Source organism: Haemorhous mexicanus, chromosome 1 (assembly GCF_027477595.1).
Source record: "Haemorhous mexicanus isolate bHaeMex1 chromosome 1, bHaeMex1.pri, whole genome shotgun sequence".
NCBI lineage: Eukaryota > Metazoa > Chordata > Aves > Passeriformes > Fringillidae > Haemorhous > Haemorhous mexicanus.
Genome location: NC_082341.1, coordinates 55,075,088 through 55,096,067, shown reverse-complemented (window position 1 = coordinate 55,096,067; position 20,980 = coordinate 55,075,088). Strand labels below are relative to the sequence as shown.

The following is a 20,980-nucleotide window of genomic DNA, read 5'->3' as shown; positions in this document are numbered from 1 at the left end:
ATGTGTTTATAAGAATGGCTGCAGGGTTTATAATGCTGACAGACCTGTAAGTGTAACAGTATATAACAGTATAGTAACTGAGGTCAGTAAAACACAGATGAGGGGGTACTGTGGATGCCTTATAACAGTAAAAGACTTATAAAAGATCTTAATTGAAAAGGACTAGCAATATATAACATTTGTAAGACTTTGGCTGATTGTTCAATTACTTCTGTATGTTTCATTTACTCTACCTATAATTCCTTGCCTGTCTCTTAACCCATATGCCTGTAGTCATCTCATGGAAATTAGAGACCTTACAATGTCTATATTTATGAATTACTCCTTTCCACTGTGAAATACAATGGTTCACAGTAATATACTGCAAGTGGACTATTTGCTGGGTAGGAGGTAAGCCCATCTAAGAAGACAAAGGTGTGGTAGATAGAGAATGAAAGGAATGAAAAGAAAGAGGGTAAACACTAAAAAAGAAGGAGCTGCTCTAAGAAAATTGGTATGAGATAATGCCTGAAAGGGAAGAATCTCAAAATTTATATGTTTATAGCTGTCATTTTTCCACAACCAAATTCAAATGTAAGCGAGTTTGCAAACTTCAACTTTGCTGGGTAAGGAACAGAATGGAGAGGATGCAGAATGTAAAGACAACCTGAAGCCACGGCAGTGGCACAGGGAATGCCTTCTCACTGCAGAGCAAAGCCCTCCCTGGCATAAACTGACAAGGGGCTACCAACACTGGTTGAAACTTCTTCTAGTACTTCAGATTTCTTTTAATTTCCAATGTCCTATTCTAATATTATGATTTCTTTCTGTGATTTAAATGAATGAAGTAATAAGTGCCTTCTAATAACAATGGGCCAAATGTAGATCTTACTCAGCCTTCACTCAGACAGAATTATTATTGGCATCGATGAGGGCTTTGCCTGAGTCAGAAGCAAGTATAATTTGGCCAGATGACATGTAACACTTCACATTCAAAGCATTTTTCAGGCATTGCTTGATTAACCTCAAACCTAAATATATCTACCCAAGAACTTCCAGGCACAGACTAGCATAGAAGTAGGGCTATTATATGGCACTACCATGTCATGTCACATGTATGTACCAACTCCTGCTTAGGCTTTCAGTGCCTGACTGCATATTGCAGCTGGGGAGTGTATCATGTATTATAGAGCCCTCCAAACAACAGTGCTATTTCGTGCCTGACAGACCTTTTGCCAGTGTTGATAACCCCCAGCATTTGGAAGTGAGTAGAAAAGATTTTTTTTTGCTTCTACTCCAGGCAGAATAATGTTCTGTTCAAAGTATTCAGAGACCCTGCCCTCATTCCCATCTCATTCACAAGCTATTTAACATCTCCTGCTATCCCTAACAATACCACGCAGGACCAAGAGCAAGGTGCTCGTTAAAGATTTCACTCTTTTCATTCATTCATGTTTCCTCTGTTTAGTTAAGCCGGTGATACTGTTGAAGGAATAAAACAAACAAAACAAAACAAAAAGAAAGGAAAAAAAAAAGGGGGGAATGACAGCTGGGGTGGGGGGGGAGGGGTCAAACAGAGAGGGAAAAAAAAGGAAAAAAGGCAGTAAATTTACAGGAATGAGAAGATCTTTTAGAAAGGGGAGAGGGAAGGAACCACGAGTAGTGATATTTGAAGAGAGGTGTGTGTTAGGGGAGCAATGAGCATAAGGAAGCCAGCCTGCCTGTTCCTCCCCCTTCCTAATCATAGCCTTTACTCACAGACAAAACTCCCTCCCTCTCTCATTCACTCACTCACTTTAGGCCAATCCGTCCTCTCTCTCTCTCTCCCTCTCTCTGTGTCTCTCTCCTACTCTGAGACAGAGTCAGAACTCTTCTCCCTGACAGCCACAAACATCTACAGCACTTATTGCATTCAGAGAGGGAACCTGCAAACAAAACTTCACAGAAAACTTTTGGTTCTTGTTCCAGAGAATTTGCTGAAGAGAAGGAAAAACAAACAAACAAACAAACTAAACCAGCTCCCAAAAAAACTGTTCGTGAAGGGGGAGGAAAAGCAGGGCCTTTTAAAAAGGGAATCACAACAACTTTTGCTGCCAGGATGCCTTTGCTTTGGAAGAGAGGATTTCTGTTGGTGCTTTGCTGGATTATAGTGAGGAGTTCCCCAACCCCAGGATCCGAGGGGCACACTTCAGTCACTGACTGTCCATCATGTGCCCTTGCCACGCTCTCAAAGGATGTGCCCAGCTCACAGCCTGAGATGGTGGAAGCAGTAAAGAAGCACATACTGAACATGTTGCACTTGAGGGACAGACCTAATATCACCCAGCCAGTGCCCAAGGCAGCACTTTTAAATGCCATCAAAAAACTCCACGTGGGAAAGGTGGGAGAGGATGGTTATGTGGAAATAGAGGATGATGTTGGAAGAAGAGCCGAAATGAATGAAGTTGTGGAACAAACCTCAGAAATCATCACTTTTGCAGAATCAGGTGAGTGCTTGAAAAAAAAACCAAACTGTAAATATCCTTTGTGCCCAAACTGAAAAATATTCTTTCTGCCAAAACTGCAATTAACTTATTTTCTTCTCCTCAGCAATAATGTTTTCTGCAAGGATGTAGGATGAGACTTGGGGGAAGGGAGAAGGAGGGATGGGATGGGGGGGTAGGACTCTGAAGGAATTTGATTTTTCTGACTTAGTCTTGGCTACAGATTACACTTGCTAAGCACAGTCAGTCACACAGGGAGGAAGCTTTCTAACCAGTCTTGAACATAAAGTCAGGCTGCAGAAGGATCCTCCAAACTCTGCCTGTAAATACAGAGTACTTGCAGTAAAGGGCTGGATTGCAGAGTTGATGGTAAAAGAAAAAAGGCTGTAGCCTTTTGGGGAGTTTATGAAGACAGAAAGTGAACTGAAAACTACTTCAGAAACAGCCCTTTCATGTAAAAATAATAGTGGAAGTTATAAAATCAGATGAAGCAGCTTTAAGTTTTAGAAGCGAGATGGCTTTTTTGTGGGTTTTTGCCCTCTTTTTTTGTCTCTTTTTTTTTTTTTTTTTTTAATTTAACACAGCATCTTTGGCAATAAAGTGTTGCAGGGACTGTCAGATGACTTCAATAGAACTGGACAAGTTGCTGTAGCTGATCCAATTTGTAATGCAGACTTCTGCATACTGGAAAAAAGATTCTGCTCCTAAAGCACTCCTGCCAAAAATGCAACCTTGGTAGGGTGTATTTTGAACTCTTTCACAGTTCTTTTTCCCCTAACTCTTAAGCAGTAAGAGCTCAGAATATATGTATTTAGTAAGTAAAGTCTAAAGTCTCACATAAACTGCCCATAGGAAAGAGCTCTCAAGTTGTACTTTGCTGTCTTGTTCCTACATGAATAGGACCAGAACCCATTTTAATTCAACGTATGTGTATCTGCACATAAATCTGTTAGTGTATGTGGGTATGCTAATGCATGCATCAATAGCAGTTACTTGCAATAAGTCTATCATCTAACTAACAGCAACTTTTTATGATGCTGTCTAGCCAAAGCATTTTTCCTGTTGCCAAGACGGTTTTAAAAGAATGTCATTGTTTTGTTTGGTACAGCATATGGTAGGCAAAGTATGCAAAGGAACTCCAAGCATTTTTGTTTAAAAGGTTGCTGCAGCAGTATAAACAATTAAGACAACACTCAGAGTTTCCAGTCCTGAAAACCTGTTGACTCAGATGTTCTGATTGCAGGGAAGCCATGCACAAGAAGTGTGCATGCTTTTAAGCGCAGACATTCCTGCTGGCTGTCTGATTTCCAGCTGTACAAGGAGCCCTTGCCTTTGGAGCCCTTGTCAATATACATATTATCAGTTCTTTCAGCATGAGAGCTCAGGCTTTTCAGTTTTTCCATCCCCTCCACCTCAGAAAGCAGAGAGTAGTTGTCAGTGCCAGAGGTCATTAGAAGCAGGGGTAGCTCAACATTATTTTAGAAATGAATTTATAAAAGGAAACCTCTAAGCTGTCTAGGAGTCAGATTCCCCACCTGGTTTTCAGCAGCTCGCTCTGAGCACAGTGGAACACATATGGCATGAACAGTGGTTTCTCTTCACTGTGTGCGTCGCAATCATTTGTAAACACATTATTGTCTCTCCTGAGCTCTGACACAAAGGAATTTGGAATTTGATATATGCCTACTCTGTACAATACCCTCCAACGGCGGCTCCCGAAGCCATTGGCTCTTGCAGTCACGTGAGCAGCAAAAATCATGCCATTGCCCACACACTGGCCAATCATCCTGCCACCGATCCCCCGCCACCAGCCACCAACTCTGTCACTCAGCTTGATTTACATAGTGTTGTCCTACTGCTGCTGACAAATTACTTGAAGAGGACTTAACGCTATGGAGCTGCAGGACAGGGGCATCCACTGTGTTCTCATGCCTTCTCCTCCCTGCCACAGTTCTATTCCTTTGTACTAAGATGATCCTGGAAGCCCAGGCAGGAGGGCTGCTCTGTCCATTTTTTCCATACCTGCTGCCTTTCCATACCTCTTTCATTTGAGACAAGGGAAGGACTATTAGCAACCTAAAAATTGATCTCTAGTTTGGGCTTATAATGGAAATGATAAATCCACTCTGTGGAGTAACTTCGGATTACTGAAGCATATTCTTCATCTACAGCCATTCATCTGGTGACTTGCTAACATCAGAGGATCTACCACATTTTACCAATGTTGGTGCCAATGCTGCAACAACTTAAGTAAACCCTTCTTGAGATCCTGTCCTCTTGTGCACTGGCAGTTATTCCTATCAAATATTAAACGAGTATTTTTTTACTGTAAAGGAAAGTGAGGCAAAAAACAAAGGCATGTGACATGTCATATAAGAAATATGAGTTAAAAAGACAGGAATAGAATATAGCCACAGGGACAGTCTCCACTTTTCATTCTGTGGGAACTAGGAATAGCATGAAGAAGTTTAAACACCAAGCAAGAGAACAAACATGTTCCACTCACAGCCAGGTTAATGTGTTTCCTGCTTTTAACATCAAATTCACTGTGCCTCAATAGAGGGCAATAAGAAATCAGTGGAAATGAATGAAAACATCTCATATTGTATCAAAAAAATGTCTACAAAAAGCAAAATAAGACTTAAGGCTTCTTGTTTCTTTGGGTATGGTTTGACATAAGCAAGCCTTTCCCCATGTCTTTCAGATGCCAAATTTACTACTTGCTTTTATAAAAAAGTAGTATTTCCATCTTTCATCAGCCATGTATTCTCAAACATACAAAGAAGTGGAGTGAATGAACAAGAAGCACCCTGTGCATGCAGCTCTGTCTTGAGACTGCTATTTTCTAAAATAGACCAAAATTCAAACAAGCACAGACTTCAGACAATTAGAGGGGAAACAAATGCAGTCTGAAAAGCAGGTGTAGTTATGTCCAGGAAATCAGCAAAATAGTTGGCAGGTAGTTTTCACAGCTAACAAATCCAGACAGATCTCTGCAAAACTAATGACTCTGAGTATTGGGCAAAAGTTACAAATGCACCCTACTGTCCTTTGGCACTCTTACAAGTAAAACATGAGCATTACTTTATACTTGCATATCAAACTGAGGTTACTAATGTTGATTAGTTCTGCTGTAAGGGAAGTTGTGCCAGAGTTCTGTGTGTTACTTCAAAGTCTTAAAAATAGTTTTTTTGAGGACAAGTGAATCCAACAGGTTCAACAACAGAGATACTCAATACTTATAAATATGATTGGCGACTAACTCGTTCATTATTTCAAGTAGACAGCTTATTAGGCAGTTCTGGTATTCTGCCAACTGAATTTGATCCTGGCAACTAAACTACCAATGAGATGGGTTGCTAACATCAGCCCCTGAGAAGGTGACAGGAAATATCAGGTGGAAATACAGAAAGCTAAAGATTTATCTTCAGGAGAAATTCCAGGGGAAAAAAAAAAAAAAAAAGAGAAGTCTGCCAGCTATTTAGACCACTTCCACTGTTTTGTACCACTTCATACAGAATTCCAGGTGAACTGACTTGATCATGTGATGCCTACCTTCATGTGCAGAGGGATACATGTATATATATATTCATGTCTTTTCCCAGAAGATACCTACCCTACACAACCAAGCTGACATTACAGGAGGAAAAAAACCCCAGAGGATGTGTCGCTTATGTATTTTGACTAATTTCGACAATTTTCTTTCGAAAAGATTTGTATTTTAAGGGCACAAGTACTCATGCTGAATAAAGAACGGCCACGAGAGGGCACACTCCAAAGGCTTTTTGCTCCGCAAGAGGTAACCTTCCCGCACACTTATTTTACCTAACTGGATTCTGAATCCCAGAGATCTTTATGCTTAGCTGTAGCTGCTCTGAGTGGGGATCCTTTCTTTCTTCTAGTTTATTTAAAAGGCAAAGATTCACTGGATTGAAAAGCTGCAAGGAAAATAATGCAGGAAGGAAATAGGTAGAGGAGTAAAAAATGGATGCTAGAAGTACTGGAAATCTAGACAGATCAGAAATTATAAATATTATTTTTTTACAAGATACTGAGAAATGTGACCATGAATCATCCTATGAGATGATTTTCTCACATCATTTTTTTAATACAGTCTCCTCAGCTTTTAGAAAACAAGCCTATTTTCCCTTGTTTTTATTTCCCTAGCCCCCCCCCCCCCCCCCCCCCCCGGCATACCAAATCAAAGATTTCAAGTTTAGCAAATGAAAGCAAACTGTTTCCAGAAGAGGAAAGCCATTCTGTATTGATCTGTTTCTCTGTATCAAAAATGTGAGAATTAAGAGTGGTTGGTTGGCTTAAAGAACACCCTGAGAAAGCACAGATGAATCTAGGAATGTGGGAACCAGTTTAGAAAAACATACCTGAGAAAAAGAAAGTACTGTGTGTGTCCATCTCTGTGTAGCCAGGCCCACAGTTTTGTGTGCTAGCAGGCAATATCTGAAGATGTATTTGCCGATATGTGTGTAGAAGCACACGTATGTCCTTACATGCAGGTATACCAGGGCCGACATGCTCCTATACCTTTGCCTGCACCCATCCCATTCCTGCAGACAAGGATGTGCATTCATGTGTTTTCCTCTGTGCAGGATATATCTGCCTTGCATACATGTAAGTGATTCATGCTGAGGAATTCTTATATCTATATCTATATCTATATAAAGAAATATGCCTATGAGAAGGCAATCTCATTTAATGCAACAGAGCTTTGCAACATTGATATAGGATTGAGGCTTAGTTTACTGGAAGCAACTGGAAGTTCTGTTATTCATTTCAGTGGGCCTGGGATTTGGGCCTCAGTGGTCAGAAATTAAATATTTTAATGAAAACAAACAGGCAGCCTCTGATCCACTTCATTTTAGAATTTACAGCAAATTATTACAGGTATGCACAAAAAAATTGCTCTCTCTCAAAAAAAAAAAAAAAAAGATGAAGCCTTGGGATTGTTTTTACCTTGGAATATTTTACTGGTGCAAGTGATCCTAAACTTTGCTTGAGCTATTTTAGACGTAAATGAAGAAATCAAATAAAAGAAAAAAAAACAACTTCAACCAAACAAACACCTTTTTTGTTTCTAAATATTTGAAGCCATGTGGGGGAAGGGCTTTCAATTTGGAAAGAACTCAAAGCTGTGGATGTAAAGTGCTTCCTAACAAAATAGCAGAGGAGAGTCAAGGTTCACTAGAACTGAATTATTTCACATTCTGAATGACCTTGTCAGTGCCTCTTTGGGTTAACTTTTCAAGAAAAGGTGTTTAAATAAAGTCGCTGCTGCTTTTTTTCCCCCCACGAGCACTCAGGGAATAGTTCTTTTTTCCTGATTTTCTTTTTTGGTTTATGTTTCTCTTACAACAAAATCTCCCTTTTCTGGCAGCTAATGGTAAGTGAGCATGAAGATAATGTATTAATTGTGCCATAATTTCTCCTCCCACTGTAAGAGGCAACAGTAAGGGAGCAAGAATAAAAGTATGTGACCTGTATGACTGGTCACATATGCTGGATAACGAATAATCAGAATAAATTGTTTACCAGTGATCCATAGGCTGAAATGCCTTCACAGAAATGGCCACTGTCTAACTGTGGCAATAGGAGATTTGTAATCATCAGTCTGCCTAGGGGATAATTACCAGACGATAACACTAAATTCTCTGAATAAATTCTATGCTGCAAAGAATTCATCCAACTCCAGTGGTCACTCATTAGTAAACATTTTGAGCAATTATCTCTCAATAACCATGCTCTTCTCTTCACTCTCTTTAGAGGAACCTTTCTAGTAACCTATTTTTTTTCTGTCTCCTGGGGAACGGAAATGAGAAGTGAAGGGAAGGATGCTTTTGAATGTAATTACAGATTGGCACGCAGTACAAATTCCCCCAAATCTAAACATAGGCAGTAGTAAAGTTAGCAACTAAAAAAGGAAAAAAAAGCTTGCTTTGTATGGAAAAACAGTTCACTTACAGTACAATGTAAAAACGTTTCAAAATTAAGCACTGGTGAAGCATAGATATTTAAAGTGACAGCACCTTCTCACACACTGAGCATTTTTCAAAGGAAAATAAATCCAGTGTATTAAGAGAAATTAGGAATAAGCCACATTATAATGTCACAAAAAATAATTGCTTTCAATATGAAAGAAAAAGCCTTAATAATTTAACAGCATATAGATAAAATAAATTCAATATTTTCACATTTCACTCAAAAGAAGATACTCTCAGTTGCATAGCTTTGACCCTACCTAGTATATGTATATAGATTGAAGTAGCAGGGCTTGATCTTGAATCCTGCTGCAAATTGCAAATAATGGAACTTCAACTGCATAGTTAAAGCCAGCCATACTGAAGGAAGGATCCTTAGCCTCAGAGGAAGAGCACACTGGACCTGCGGATGCTGCTGGAGCGCAGCATCAGCTACCTCATGCAGGGCTGCCCCTCCAGTCCCCCTGTGCCTGGGCCCTCAAGGGCTCTGCCAATCTCTTCATGGGCTACTGTGCCATGCCCATCACCCACATGCTGCTTGAGAGCAGGTGCTGACTGCAGAGTCCTGCGCGAGTCCTGGCCAGCCCTTCCAGAGATGGAGAGGAGGGTACCTGTGTAGGCTCCCCTCTGCTTGCATGTTCAGGTTTCTCTCCCAAAAAGTTGCATGAGCGCTGGTGAAGACAAAAACAGATATGAGAAAACTCCCATGCTATATATACTGCTACACTTTCTTTCCATTCAGTAACTCCTTCCATTAAACCTTTTACCATATATGCACTACTTAGAGCTTGTATTTTTAACCACTTCTCACATCATTTGCTGGTGTCACTTGCCCTGCTAGACTGCTGCTTTGGCATCACAGCCCTCCTTCTGGAAGGGACTTTGCTCAGCAGTAAAGCAGAGACGTGGCCTCTCCAATATTTTGGGAAAGGGAAATGAGGAAAAGCAATCAAAATGAGCCCAAAGTAATCCCTTGTCTCCTTTTTCAGCTGCCTTCTGCTATGATAACAATCCAGGCTGTTGACATTGTTGTTTATATGAGCATGGAAGTGATGAAGGCATTATCACTGTTGGGCTGTGGGTCTTTCCCCAGCAGTCAGGCAGGAGGAGCAGGATGATTACAAATGGAAAAAGACCCTTGCAAATCAGCCATGGCAAATGTAACAGCAGGACAAAAGGGTAAACAAAATGTAATTATGGAAGTGACACCATCCCCAAATTTCAGAGTCTCTCTTTTACCTTCAGTTTGATGAACAGTATATATTTCCGAAGCTTTAATCCTGATCGTTAATTCAGACCTAAAAAGAAAGAGAAATTTAAATATAGATTTTTTTTTTCCTCAGAACACTTGTAGAATTTATTTTATTGTAGCACTGAACCTTTTGAAAACAAAGATCCTGTTATAAAGTGAATGTGTAACCATAATAAGTCAGATCCTAGGGTCTCAATTTGGTTTTAGAACAGGCCAAACTCTGATTTCAAAATGAGCTTGTCTGAGAACAGTGACCTCTTAAAAACTGCAGGATTCATACCATTTGTGCTGTGTGATTGTTAACAAACTAGTTGTGAATGTGGAGAGAATTCAGAAAAGCTTCGTTTTTTTCCTAATGTGAAAGCGTGCTTTTTATCCTCAACCTTGCACCATTCCCAGTCTCCTTCTATAAAGACCTATGAAAGGGAAAGTGTTTTTTAATCGCTATAAAACCTTTTATTAGCTATGCAGGTTTCAGGATTTTGTTTCATTCAGAAATATTAGGCTCAGATAAGCTTCCTGCATATTTTTTCTTTAGACTTTAATCCACCATTTTTTTCTGAAAGTGTAGCTAAAGACATCCAGAGAGGCTGTTATTGTAGCTAACAACCTACAAGGAGGCTGTTATCCCTGTATAAGAACATGTCTTAGGCTACCTTGGTCAAGCTCACTTCCCTTAAGTAAAGAAAAAGCAAGTACTCATGTACTTTCACTATACTGTTCAAATATTTTTAGCAATGAGGAAGAATTCTACTTTAACACATGGAGGAGCATTTGAAAAGCTATTTAAGAGGGTTCTTGAGGTCCTGTTTCTTTCATGTAATATTTGTCAAAAAGACTGCTTGCATCACTACACTTCTGGCCAGTGCAAAAGGTAATGTGAATATTTGCTGTTGCAGATACGTCACTTCATAACTATTTTCAACTCCCACTAGGATGGAAATAGCAGAATGTGAAATACCATGCACTAGCACTTAACAGTGCTAGGTTATTCTGTAATTCAGGGCTGTCTGGATTTTTAGATTAGATGGGTCACACAGCTTCCTCCACTGTAGAGCCAGTTCTGCACACTCTACCTGCTTTCACCAGAGCAGATGACCAGACCAGGTGTTTTGTTCATTTCCAGTACAGATGAGCTTCTCATGCACTCAGCACAGTTGATCTGCTCATGCACAGGACCTGTTAGTGCCAGATCTGCTGTCCATGCCCAGCTTGGTTTCTCAAGAATGCAAAATAAGTATGGCAATTCCCAGCAATTCATGCTTATTCCACACAGAAGTCTGTGAGCTCTGGGGAAAGAGAGCAGCTGGGAAGAGGCTGCTGGTGCCAGAAGACCTTCTGCAGCTTGATCTAAACCACCTTTTTTCTCCACCAAGGTTTGCTTGGGTAGAGGCAGCAAGCAGAATGGGTTGGATGGAGAGTCTTGGTTGGCAGCAACTCAACCCTTGGCACATCACCCGCCTTCAGGTTCCCCTTAAGTCCAGGTCCCCCTCAGAAAGGATTTATCAGGACTGGAAAGGGATAACCTAAAGTTAGAAGCTTGCTTTAGAAGGGCGAGTCAGGGGGAATAAAGCCAGAGGCTGGCTGGTTCCAACAGCCCTTAGAAATATCCATTCTCTGAGAGAACACTCCATAACACCCTGTGTACAAGGCAACCAGCCTTTTGGACTTTCTTTGGACTGGAGGGATGTCACTGTACAACTCCTCATGCTCTGAAACTGAGTCAGGAGTGAGACTGGTGTCTATCACCCGACCTCTGCTCAAACACAGCTGGCAGGTTTGACGCAGTTTGATTACCAGAATGGAAAAAACCCCAGCATTAGCCATTCAGTCATTATTGAGTGAATCAATTAAAAAATAATAGAAAAAGAGTACTTTCATCATGCCTCACAGTACTGGTCAGCTTGCTCTGGTTTTTTTTTATGAGCTACTTCTTTAAAAGAAGAAATTAATGTAACTCGCTCTGAAGACTGGCATCAGCTGTCTGTGAGAAGCAGTTAACACAAACCATGTGTTTCCATATCTCAGTGACAGTTAAAGTCTACAATTTCACACTCTCACTTAAAGGGAAAACAAAAACAAAACACTATGCCCTTTGGACACTGTAATTCAGAAATGTCTCTCTCTTTAACCTGAGAATGCCACGAGGGAAAGCTGAATGCGTCAGTGCTAGTACTTCACAGAGAAGAAAAGCAACAGGTAACTTAAGGGGCAGCACGGCCTGGCTACAAACCAGAAATCAGCAGCTCTTGAATTTGCAAGTGAACACAATTTTGTCTGGTGATTTCGCTCCAGTCCTGTCTCACCTGAGAATGGGAGAATAGGGAAATGGTCAGGGAGCCTATAGTGGTGAATTCAGTTGGATTGGGAAGCGAGGAGTAGACCCTTGCTACAAAGAGGGCAACTTTTCCTATGTGTGTCCTGCTACTTCTGTTTTAATTACCACTTTCTGGTCTCAGGCTGCAAAGTTACAGTTCACTGACAAGAAGAATTGCTACACAGAAAATTTGCTGCACAGAAAATTAAACAACTATGGGTATCTCAAGAATAATATTAATGACAAATCGATAATTATGAATACTGTTTTTTTCTCACTAAGGCCAGATATCTGTACATTGCAAATCTGTGACCCCAGTCCATCCTGGCCTCCATGCTGAGAAGGAACAAAAGACGTCATTAGGGCTTTTTTCTTTGTCAAGAAAATAGAAAAGTACCTCTCTTGAAAAAATAATATCACCACCACCCCCCAGCTAATTCATTCTCTCTTAACTTCATGCTCTAGTGATCAAATCATTAAACAGCCCTCATTATTCATTCCAACTTCTGCCAGGGATATGAGCTCTGTATCTGAGAAACACCTCCTCACCATCACAATCATCATAATGACATCTCAGCAAGTTGATACAATTATGCCAGAGAACCATCCCCATAATTATACAGTTCTTTAGCTCATTTCTTAGTGTATTCACCGTTACTATAATCATAGCAAGTACAGTGCGTTAAAATAGGAACAGGATCTACAGCTAACAGGATGAAAAGTCTGCCTGCTGCAATTTTTCAATTCTTTACAATATAACTCTGAAAACTTCTTAAAGTGGAGCTTCATATTTTAGCATGTGTTTGTTTTTGAAACAATAGATATTTACAACTCATTTTAAGATGCAAATGAAAGATGTATTTTTATGGAGGGAGAAAGTGTAAACCTCTTCCCCACATAATTTTCAAAGTATTGCTAAAGAACTGGTAGCACTGGACCTTATTTTCTAACCAGATATTAGGTGTAGATTCTTTTTGCGTATGGTACACATGGACTCCCATCGAAAAGCATTTTTGCCTTTCAGCTCACAGTGCTCACAAAGACAGCTTAAGCACACCTTGGCAGCCACTGATGCTTATTTGCCATGAGATCCTTTACATTAATTAAATTAATCCTTTACATTGTTACGATGAAAAATGCTCTGGTTAAAATATGCTGGAAATCAGGCAAATGTATACTTTTCTAAAAAGAGAATTTTCACAAAATACAAACTGAGGAGGGGGTGAAGGAAGGTTAGAAGAGAAGATCTGTACAAATTTAAAGAACCAAATAGAAAACCTAGGGCACTTCATGCCTGTGGAAAAAGTAACAGAAGTCTTTTTTAACAAAATGCAAGCAGACATACTAACAAGTTCTTCCTGTCTATTTCCATTTACCAAATCAGGCACAGGCCAGAAGGAAAATGGTTGCACTTTGAGATTATCCAAGAGGGAGGGAAGCAGTGAATTATCGGTGGTGGAGCATGCTGAAGTGTGGCTCTTCCTGAAGGTCTCCAAGGCCAACCGGAGCAGGACAAAAGTCACCATCCGCCTGTTTCAACATCAGCGGCATCCAAAAGGCAATTCTGAAGGAGCAGAAGATACAGAGGATGGGGGGCAGAAAGGTGAAAAGAGTGAGACTTTGATTTCAGAAAAGGCAGTGGACACTCGTAAGAGCACTTGGCACATCTTCCCTGTCTCCAGCAGTGTCCAGAGACTTCTGGACCAAGGCAAGAGCTCTTTGGATGTGCGGATTGCCTGTGACCTGTGTCAAGAGACTGGAGCCAACCTGGTGCTACTGGGCAAGAAGAAGAAAAAGGAAGATGATGGGGAAGGGAAAGAAAAGGAAGCTGGAGAATACACAGGAGAAGAGGAGAAGGAGCAATCACATCGGCCCTTCTTGATGATGCTTGCCCGGCACTCAGAAGATCGCCAGCACAGGCGGCGGAGACGAGGCCTGGAGTGTGACGGCAAAGTCAACATCTGCTGCAAGAAGCAGTTCTTTGTCAGCTTCAAGGACATAGGATGGAGTGACTGGATCATTGCACCTACAGGTTATCATGCCAACTACTGCGAAGGAGAGTGTCCCAGCCATATAGCAGGCACATCTGGCTCATCTTTATCTTTCCACTCCACTGTCATCAACCACTACCGCATGCGGGGCCATAGCCCCTTTGCCAACCTCAAATCATGCTGTGTGCCCACCAAGCTCCGGCCTATGTCCATGCTCTACTACGATGATGGCCAGAACATCATTAAGAAAGACATACAGAATATGATTGTGGAGGAGTGTGGCTGTTCGTAGACGCTAGTGTGCACAAGACCCTTCTTGTTAAGTAGAAAATGTATCAAAAGCCCAAGAAGAGGAAAGACCAGACAAGGTATAATCTTTTTTGAGTGAAATAATCATCAGAAATATAAGTAAAAACAGAAGAGAGCAAGAAAAGGGAGAGAGAGAAAAAGAAGAAAAAAAAAAGACTTATGGAGGATCAGAAAAGACTTCAGCTACAAAAAAGGAAGAAAATGTCATGAAGCTGGGCTTGAATAAGATAGGTCAAAATGGTGGTATGGATTGGGGATTTCCCCTTCCTTTCAGTATGCTCCTTATCTTGTTACATAGTATACTAAACATTAGTTACTGCTAGGGGAAGGAAGTTCTGTTCCCTCCCTTAGTTACCCATCAGGTCAAGCCATGGTAGCAGCTCATCTAACCTGCAGAAATTTGGACAAAGTCCAAAAGGTCAATGAAAAGCCATGTGTATGATCACTGCAGTCACTGGCGCTTTCCCCCCACATTTACAAAGCAACTGAGTAGGTGTGTATTGTTTGTGTTTGTATATATATGGTTATGTATTTATATACATGTCTCTATACATACAAACACAATACACATACTTAACATTGATCAAGGGTCAATAGTGTGCAGGTGTGTACACCTTCATCTTCTGCACTACATTTACAAAAAAAAAAAAAAGAAAAAAGAAAAAAGAAAAAAAGAAAAATCAAGAAAAAATAAGCGCAACAAAAAATTAATGAAAGAATAAAAGTTACATTCTGTAAAGGTGCTTACAATGTTAGAACTATGCAACCTAGATGGTTTGAAACTGTTTACCTGCAAGAGAAAGAAAAAAAAAAAAACCGAGAGACTTTTTTTTAAAATGGAAGTAACTTGTTTTAAAAAAAATCTTTGGTGAGAGATACTTGAAAGGAACATGTTTGTCCAGTTGCTGGAGTCAAACATTTCTATATTTTGTAAAAAAAAATTTTTAATCGTTTACTATTTGCACTACAACGGTGTCTGACCTGTCTAATCCTTATTTAACAAATATTTGCAAGGGAGGGTGGTTGGGTGTGGGAGGGGTTGAGAGCTGCACTTATTGTGAGCTATACAAGAACTGCTACAGCACACAAAATAGCTATTTTTATTATTATAATAATTATTATTATTTTGTACCTTAAAATGAATAGACACATACACCAAAGACATTTGTGCAAGCCTCTATAAAGTCTGTTTGTGGTTGGTACCATTCACCTGTAATGAGTTAGGGTTTGAATTAAGAGTCAGTGGGTTGATTACATTCAGGCTAGAATATCTGTTAACCAGTTAAATTCAAATAGTGCCCTCAACAAAAAATCGCCATTTGAAGTTAGCCCAGAAAATCCCTGGGATTTGGATCCAAAGTGCTTGGATCTGAGGTCCATCTGAGCATAATCATACTGTTTTGTATGTACAACACTAAACTCAGCCCTGATGCACAGCAAATGTGCATTGTAGGGAAACAATTTTGTCCAAGGGATATACATATATATGTATATATTTCCATATGTATATATGTATGTATACACAAGGTATAAGCACTTCTGGCTTAATTTTACTGTTCTTAAAACAATGAATGGTTGTGTGCAAAGCACAGTATGTTAAAAGATTTTTTGTTTCTTACTGCCAAGTGGGAGGCTATATGTTCAAAATGGTATTTGTGCCAGAGAAACCTAAAGGGCTGGTATTTGTGCAAGAGATGCTGGTATACACTTAAAAAGTTTTGATGTAAAATTGCAAGCAGCCTTGGGCCCTGTCGACCATTGCTCCTGCAAATATACAGAAAATGGCAATTGTGGTTGGATTTCTGTTTGAAATACAGTCTTTTCTGAAATACTGGCATTCTCAACCACCACCCTCTAGCATGACAACTCTTAATGGGTTTGTGTGTTACCTGTAAGACCTAATTTTCAGTGTCAACACCTAACCTGAAGGGTCCAATCCGTAGGGCATAGGTAGATAGTCGTTGTTTTTTATAAAATTCTTCGCTGTCATATTTAAAAGAATGTTAAATTGACATTTGTCTTTGGGTAGGGGGAGATGATAAGAGGGAATGGGAGAAACCTTTAGGCCCTGTTTACACTGAGTTTGATAACCCTGAGCCTGAAGCTTCAGACTCTCATAGGTTTGCTGAACCAAGCCCCAGTTAGCTGCCTTCTGATGGGACAGGCTTCTAAATGCCTCTCCTGGAAAGAAGTACTAACACGGCTCCCTGTCTTGTCGAGAGCACAGTCTGTTAAAAAAAGAAAATAAAAAGAAAAAAAAGAAAAAAGATAGCACAATAAAACCCAGTCATACTGGCTAGGGATAGTGTGTTAGCACCTTCATGGCAAGAACCATGTTTAAACAGTGTAATCAGGGCCTTCATTTTTTGTCAGCCAAAACTGTTTGTGCGTGCATGTGTGCGTGTGTGTTCTCTGCGTGTGCAAATGTAAGTGCGCATGGGCGCATGTCCGTATTTGTATGTATCTATAGAGATAAAAATGAAAAGGGAAAAAAAAAAGGAAAAAAAAGAAAGAAAAAAAAATAGCCCTTTCCTCTGTTGAATAGGTATCAATATACATGCGTATAGCTAAGTTTTCTATCTAATTTATTCCACAGTATTTAGATTGCATAGTACAGCTAATGGGTTATACATTTATGTACTTTTTATACAACACAGTTTTTTTACAGACTTGTTTGCAATTTGCAAAAAAAAAAAAAAAGGTTGAAAAAATATAATTGGTTAAACACTAAATTTGTCACTAAAGTGTTCTGTAAAATATCAAGGCTTTCTGATTTAAATTATTTGCAGAAGTTTGTCAGGATTTTTGTGTTTTCTTCCTGGGGAAAGGGAGGGATACTAAATGCTAGTAGGAAAATTATCAGGAAAAAAAAGATGCACAACTAATTTATCTTTATAACTTTAACAAAGTTCTTGGCCCTGCTTATTTGAAGCATGTGGCAGAATTTCTGTTGATTTTTCTAGAAGCAGAGCCAGCCTTTGGAGCAGCAGGAACAGGGACACAGTCTGTGAGAGTTGTTGAGGATACCATTTAGTTCACTGGTCTTTGTACTTGGCCTAAAATTGGGTGCCCCAGAACTCTTATTTATATCATCAGATGTCACAGAATGGTTACTTGTGTCAGCAGGCCCTTTGATGTCAACCAGCCTCCTTACAAGATCAGCAAAACTACTTACATGAGTTAAGTTGTGCCAGGGTGAATCACAGGTTCCTTCTGCTGTGGGCATTTTCAAGGGAGAGAAAGGATTCTGAGTGAATGGCACCACAGCCAACATTGTTTAATCCAATTATTTGAATGAGGCTGCTTGCATCATGGTGGGTCTCTGAACAAGGTGGTAAGGGAAACAAGTCAGATGGCTCACACTGATAAAATTTGTTCCCAACAGTGATTAGTTAGAGAGCATTGGAGACCTGAAATCCCCTAACCTTTCCTTAGATGACAATGGCAAAACTCCCATTGGCTGCTAACAAAGTAGGTCTAGAAAAACTCATGGTTTTTCTGGCTAAAGGAGAAAGATCCTTTAAAAAATAATTCTCATTCTTAATTTGATAGCAGATTTAGTGTGATGAATAGGGACTGGCCTGAAAAACATGAAACTAGCCTGAGACAACTTCCAAGTGAGGAAAGAAAATAGGACTTTAGATGTTGTAAGCATGTTTCATGATAGCTACGCCAAAAACAGAAGAAAGTTTTCAAATCAAGAAGTAACTGTTCCAAGCCCTACCTTTTAGCTTGCATTTGTGTGTGCATACTGGTCACAAATTTTAAAGATTTCTCCCTCCAATCTCTAGAATCAGTCATGGGGTTTTGATTTGTGGTCAGAGTTATTTAAAGTAGGGGGAAATGAGAAACTGTATGATAAAGTAAAATGAGAAATCTGGATGTTAATCAAGACTGAATGATTCCAGAAAAATAGCCCATCCCTGATAATTTGATTAAATCTGCATGTACTTAAAATAGCATTAGAAATTGTTACCATATTTAGGCAGTTGTTCTAGGGCATGCAGCCTTTAAAAATTACTTCTCCTTTCAGGTATGACTGTACCAAAAAAAAAGAAAGGTTCTTAACTACTAACACATTCCTTTCCATATAACCTACTTACTGTCTGTATTGAAAATACATTTTCGGTATATATTTAATCACAGAAATATATTTGTTTAGTACCTCCATAATCTTATTGCTTGAGAGCTGACCACATTTGGTTGTCTTTTCACATCTCCATGTCAGATGCTCACTGGTTACAAAGCCTAAGAAACTGGCATAAGTGCATGCTAAGATGTTTCTTAGGGAGGGTGGAATGTATTTGTATCCTTTAGATTAAGCAAAAGGAAATGCTTACAGATGCTTGTAATTATTATGCACTCATATGGTCTAGTGCCCAAAACTTTAAAATGGAGTGAAATGGGAGTTTTGTCATTGGCTTCAATAGAAACACTCTCCTACCAAATCACTGCAGAGTAGGGTAGCATTATATATACCCTTTGGATTTTTGTATTTTGTTGAGAATTAAGCTGTCAAGTTCATTTAACAGTGACACCACAAGACCATGTAGAGGCTAGCAGCAATATCTCTTAGGTAGAGAACTTCAGGCATCTGTAAAGTTTATGTGCAAAATTAAAAATTGATGGACTATAGTTACTCATGTGGAATTGTGCCTTACTCTGTAAGCAATGCCATTGATTTTCAGAGGGTCTCCTTTCCTAGGAAGTTACCAGTCAGCATCAATAAATTGAGAAAAATCTATTTCTGAAGTATAGGTAAATAGAATGGAAAATATTAAGTTCTTTAAGTTAAACCTCATGTCAATAGTGTACATCAGTATAAGAACCAGATGCTAATCCCTTTCCTTACACTGAAAAAAGCTTTACTCCCTCATATGCTCTCATTGCATTACATGTGGAGTAAAATGTTTTCAGCATGAGTAAATAAAATCATAATTTGATCTTCTGTGAACAACTAGAAGCAAGGTTTTCATGGGCCGAAACAAGCAGCACTTCTGGGTTTTATAGCTATTTATTTTTTGAGATATAATTAATCTGTTAATTCTCAATGGGTTTCTTTGTATTTAAATACTTTCAAAAACAATACATTGACAATGGGTTGAAGATATATACACACACATATATATAATCTATATGTATGTATATATATCTTCATAATAATATGTATATATAAAATATAATACAATTTAATATGGCATAACATATAATATTATGTCATATTACATTGAATTATATTGTGTATATATATATTATATTATATGTCTACAGTCTATATATATACACACACAACTATATATATGTATATACATATATATAAATTATGAAAGCCAAGATATTATGAAGCCTATTTTGTTTTTATCTTTTGTGTTTTGTTGTTGATATTATTATTATTGTTATTATTATTATTTTGCATAATACATGCAGTGCTTTAACCAATGTCTGTTTGGCTAATGTAATTAAAGTTGTTAATTTATATGAGTACATTTCAACTATGTCAATGGTTTCTTAATATTTATTGTGTAGAAGGACTGGTATTTTTTTTATTTACATTATGTTTAAAGAGGTAACAGTTTGATATGTTCTCATTTGTTTATATTAGAAGTTATTTATTTTCACGGCATTCCGTCTGGTATTTTGATATTTGGAAGGCATGCTACCTATACTTTGTACAGTTAGTGGGCAGTATTCAACAGCTCCCAGTAGATTTTTAGGCCCTATATTAAGTAAAAACTTATTTGGGCTTTTTATTTTAGATTTTTCTTATTGGTTTGCCAGGACCACTCAGTGCACTTATTGCCAGACACTCTGCCTGTGTGACCAATTTTTTCCTACTGTATTTACCCAGGACAGAGGACCAAAACCACCTCTGGTGTAAGTCCAGTGACTTCAGTGAAGTTATACCAGAGATGTATTTGGCTCACAGAAAATGCTTGTGCAAATCAATGCAAAGAAAAGGCAGAAAGAAAGAGTCTTTGCATTTGGAACAGGATTTCAACATGTTAAAAATGTTTGGATCAGCTGTTACTTTATTTTACTTTGTTCTTTTTGTTATTTTGCTCTTTCTTATACAACAGCAGCAACAACACAAGTGAAATAAATAAAGGGAGTTTCACCAAGCCTTGTGTAATTGTTCCTTAATATGCATTCCGTGCTGGGAAATTCATGGGAACTTGGGAAATAAAGCCTGTTTGGACTGAACAGTATTATATATTTCTCTTCAACGTGAATTTGTTAAATGGACATTTGAATTTATGGCCTAACAAGCAATGGAATTTTAGGTTTTTCACTTCTCCTTGTGAAACACATGGAGTACAAAAGCTAAAGCCAACTGCAACTTCCCATTGCCTACAGACTGTTAGGTCTTCAGTTACTATCACCACAATTCCCTTGAAATAATCCAGAACTAGATGCTTACACTGATAAAAGGGGAATTTTAATTACAGAGAAAAAAAATAAATTGGAAAGCTGTCAGTTCACATGGGTTAGTTTATAAATTGATAGGTAGTCAGATGAAATGATCAGAGGCCTGATTACAAGCATCTGCTTACTGCTCTAAGTAAGAAATTATCTGAGTACCCTCATATTTGAAAGCAGGGTTTATGAAGGGTTTTCACCAGTCATTGCATTCCTATGGTGATAAACGGGCTCCTGCT

The 20,980-nt window shown here is 38.9% G+C and overlaps 1 protein-coding gene across 1 annotated transcript; it reads left to right on the top strand.

Moving 5' to 3' along the window:
- Positions 1–1,739: 1,739 nt before the first annotated feature.
- INHBA (inhibin subunit beta A) lies at positions 1,740–20,443 on the top strand. The gene is given in 4 exon segments (XM_059849804.1): positions 1,740–2,469; positions 10,763–10,767; positions 13,423–13,463; positions 13,465–20,443. Coding segments are annotated over 4 exon segments (1,281 nt in total). The 5' UTR covers positions 1,740–2,077; the 3' UTR covers positions 14,308–20,443.
- Positions 20,444–20,980: the final 537 nt, after the last annotated feature.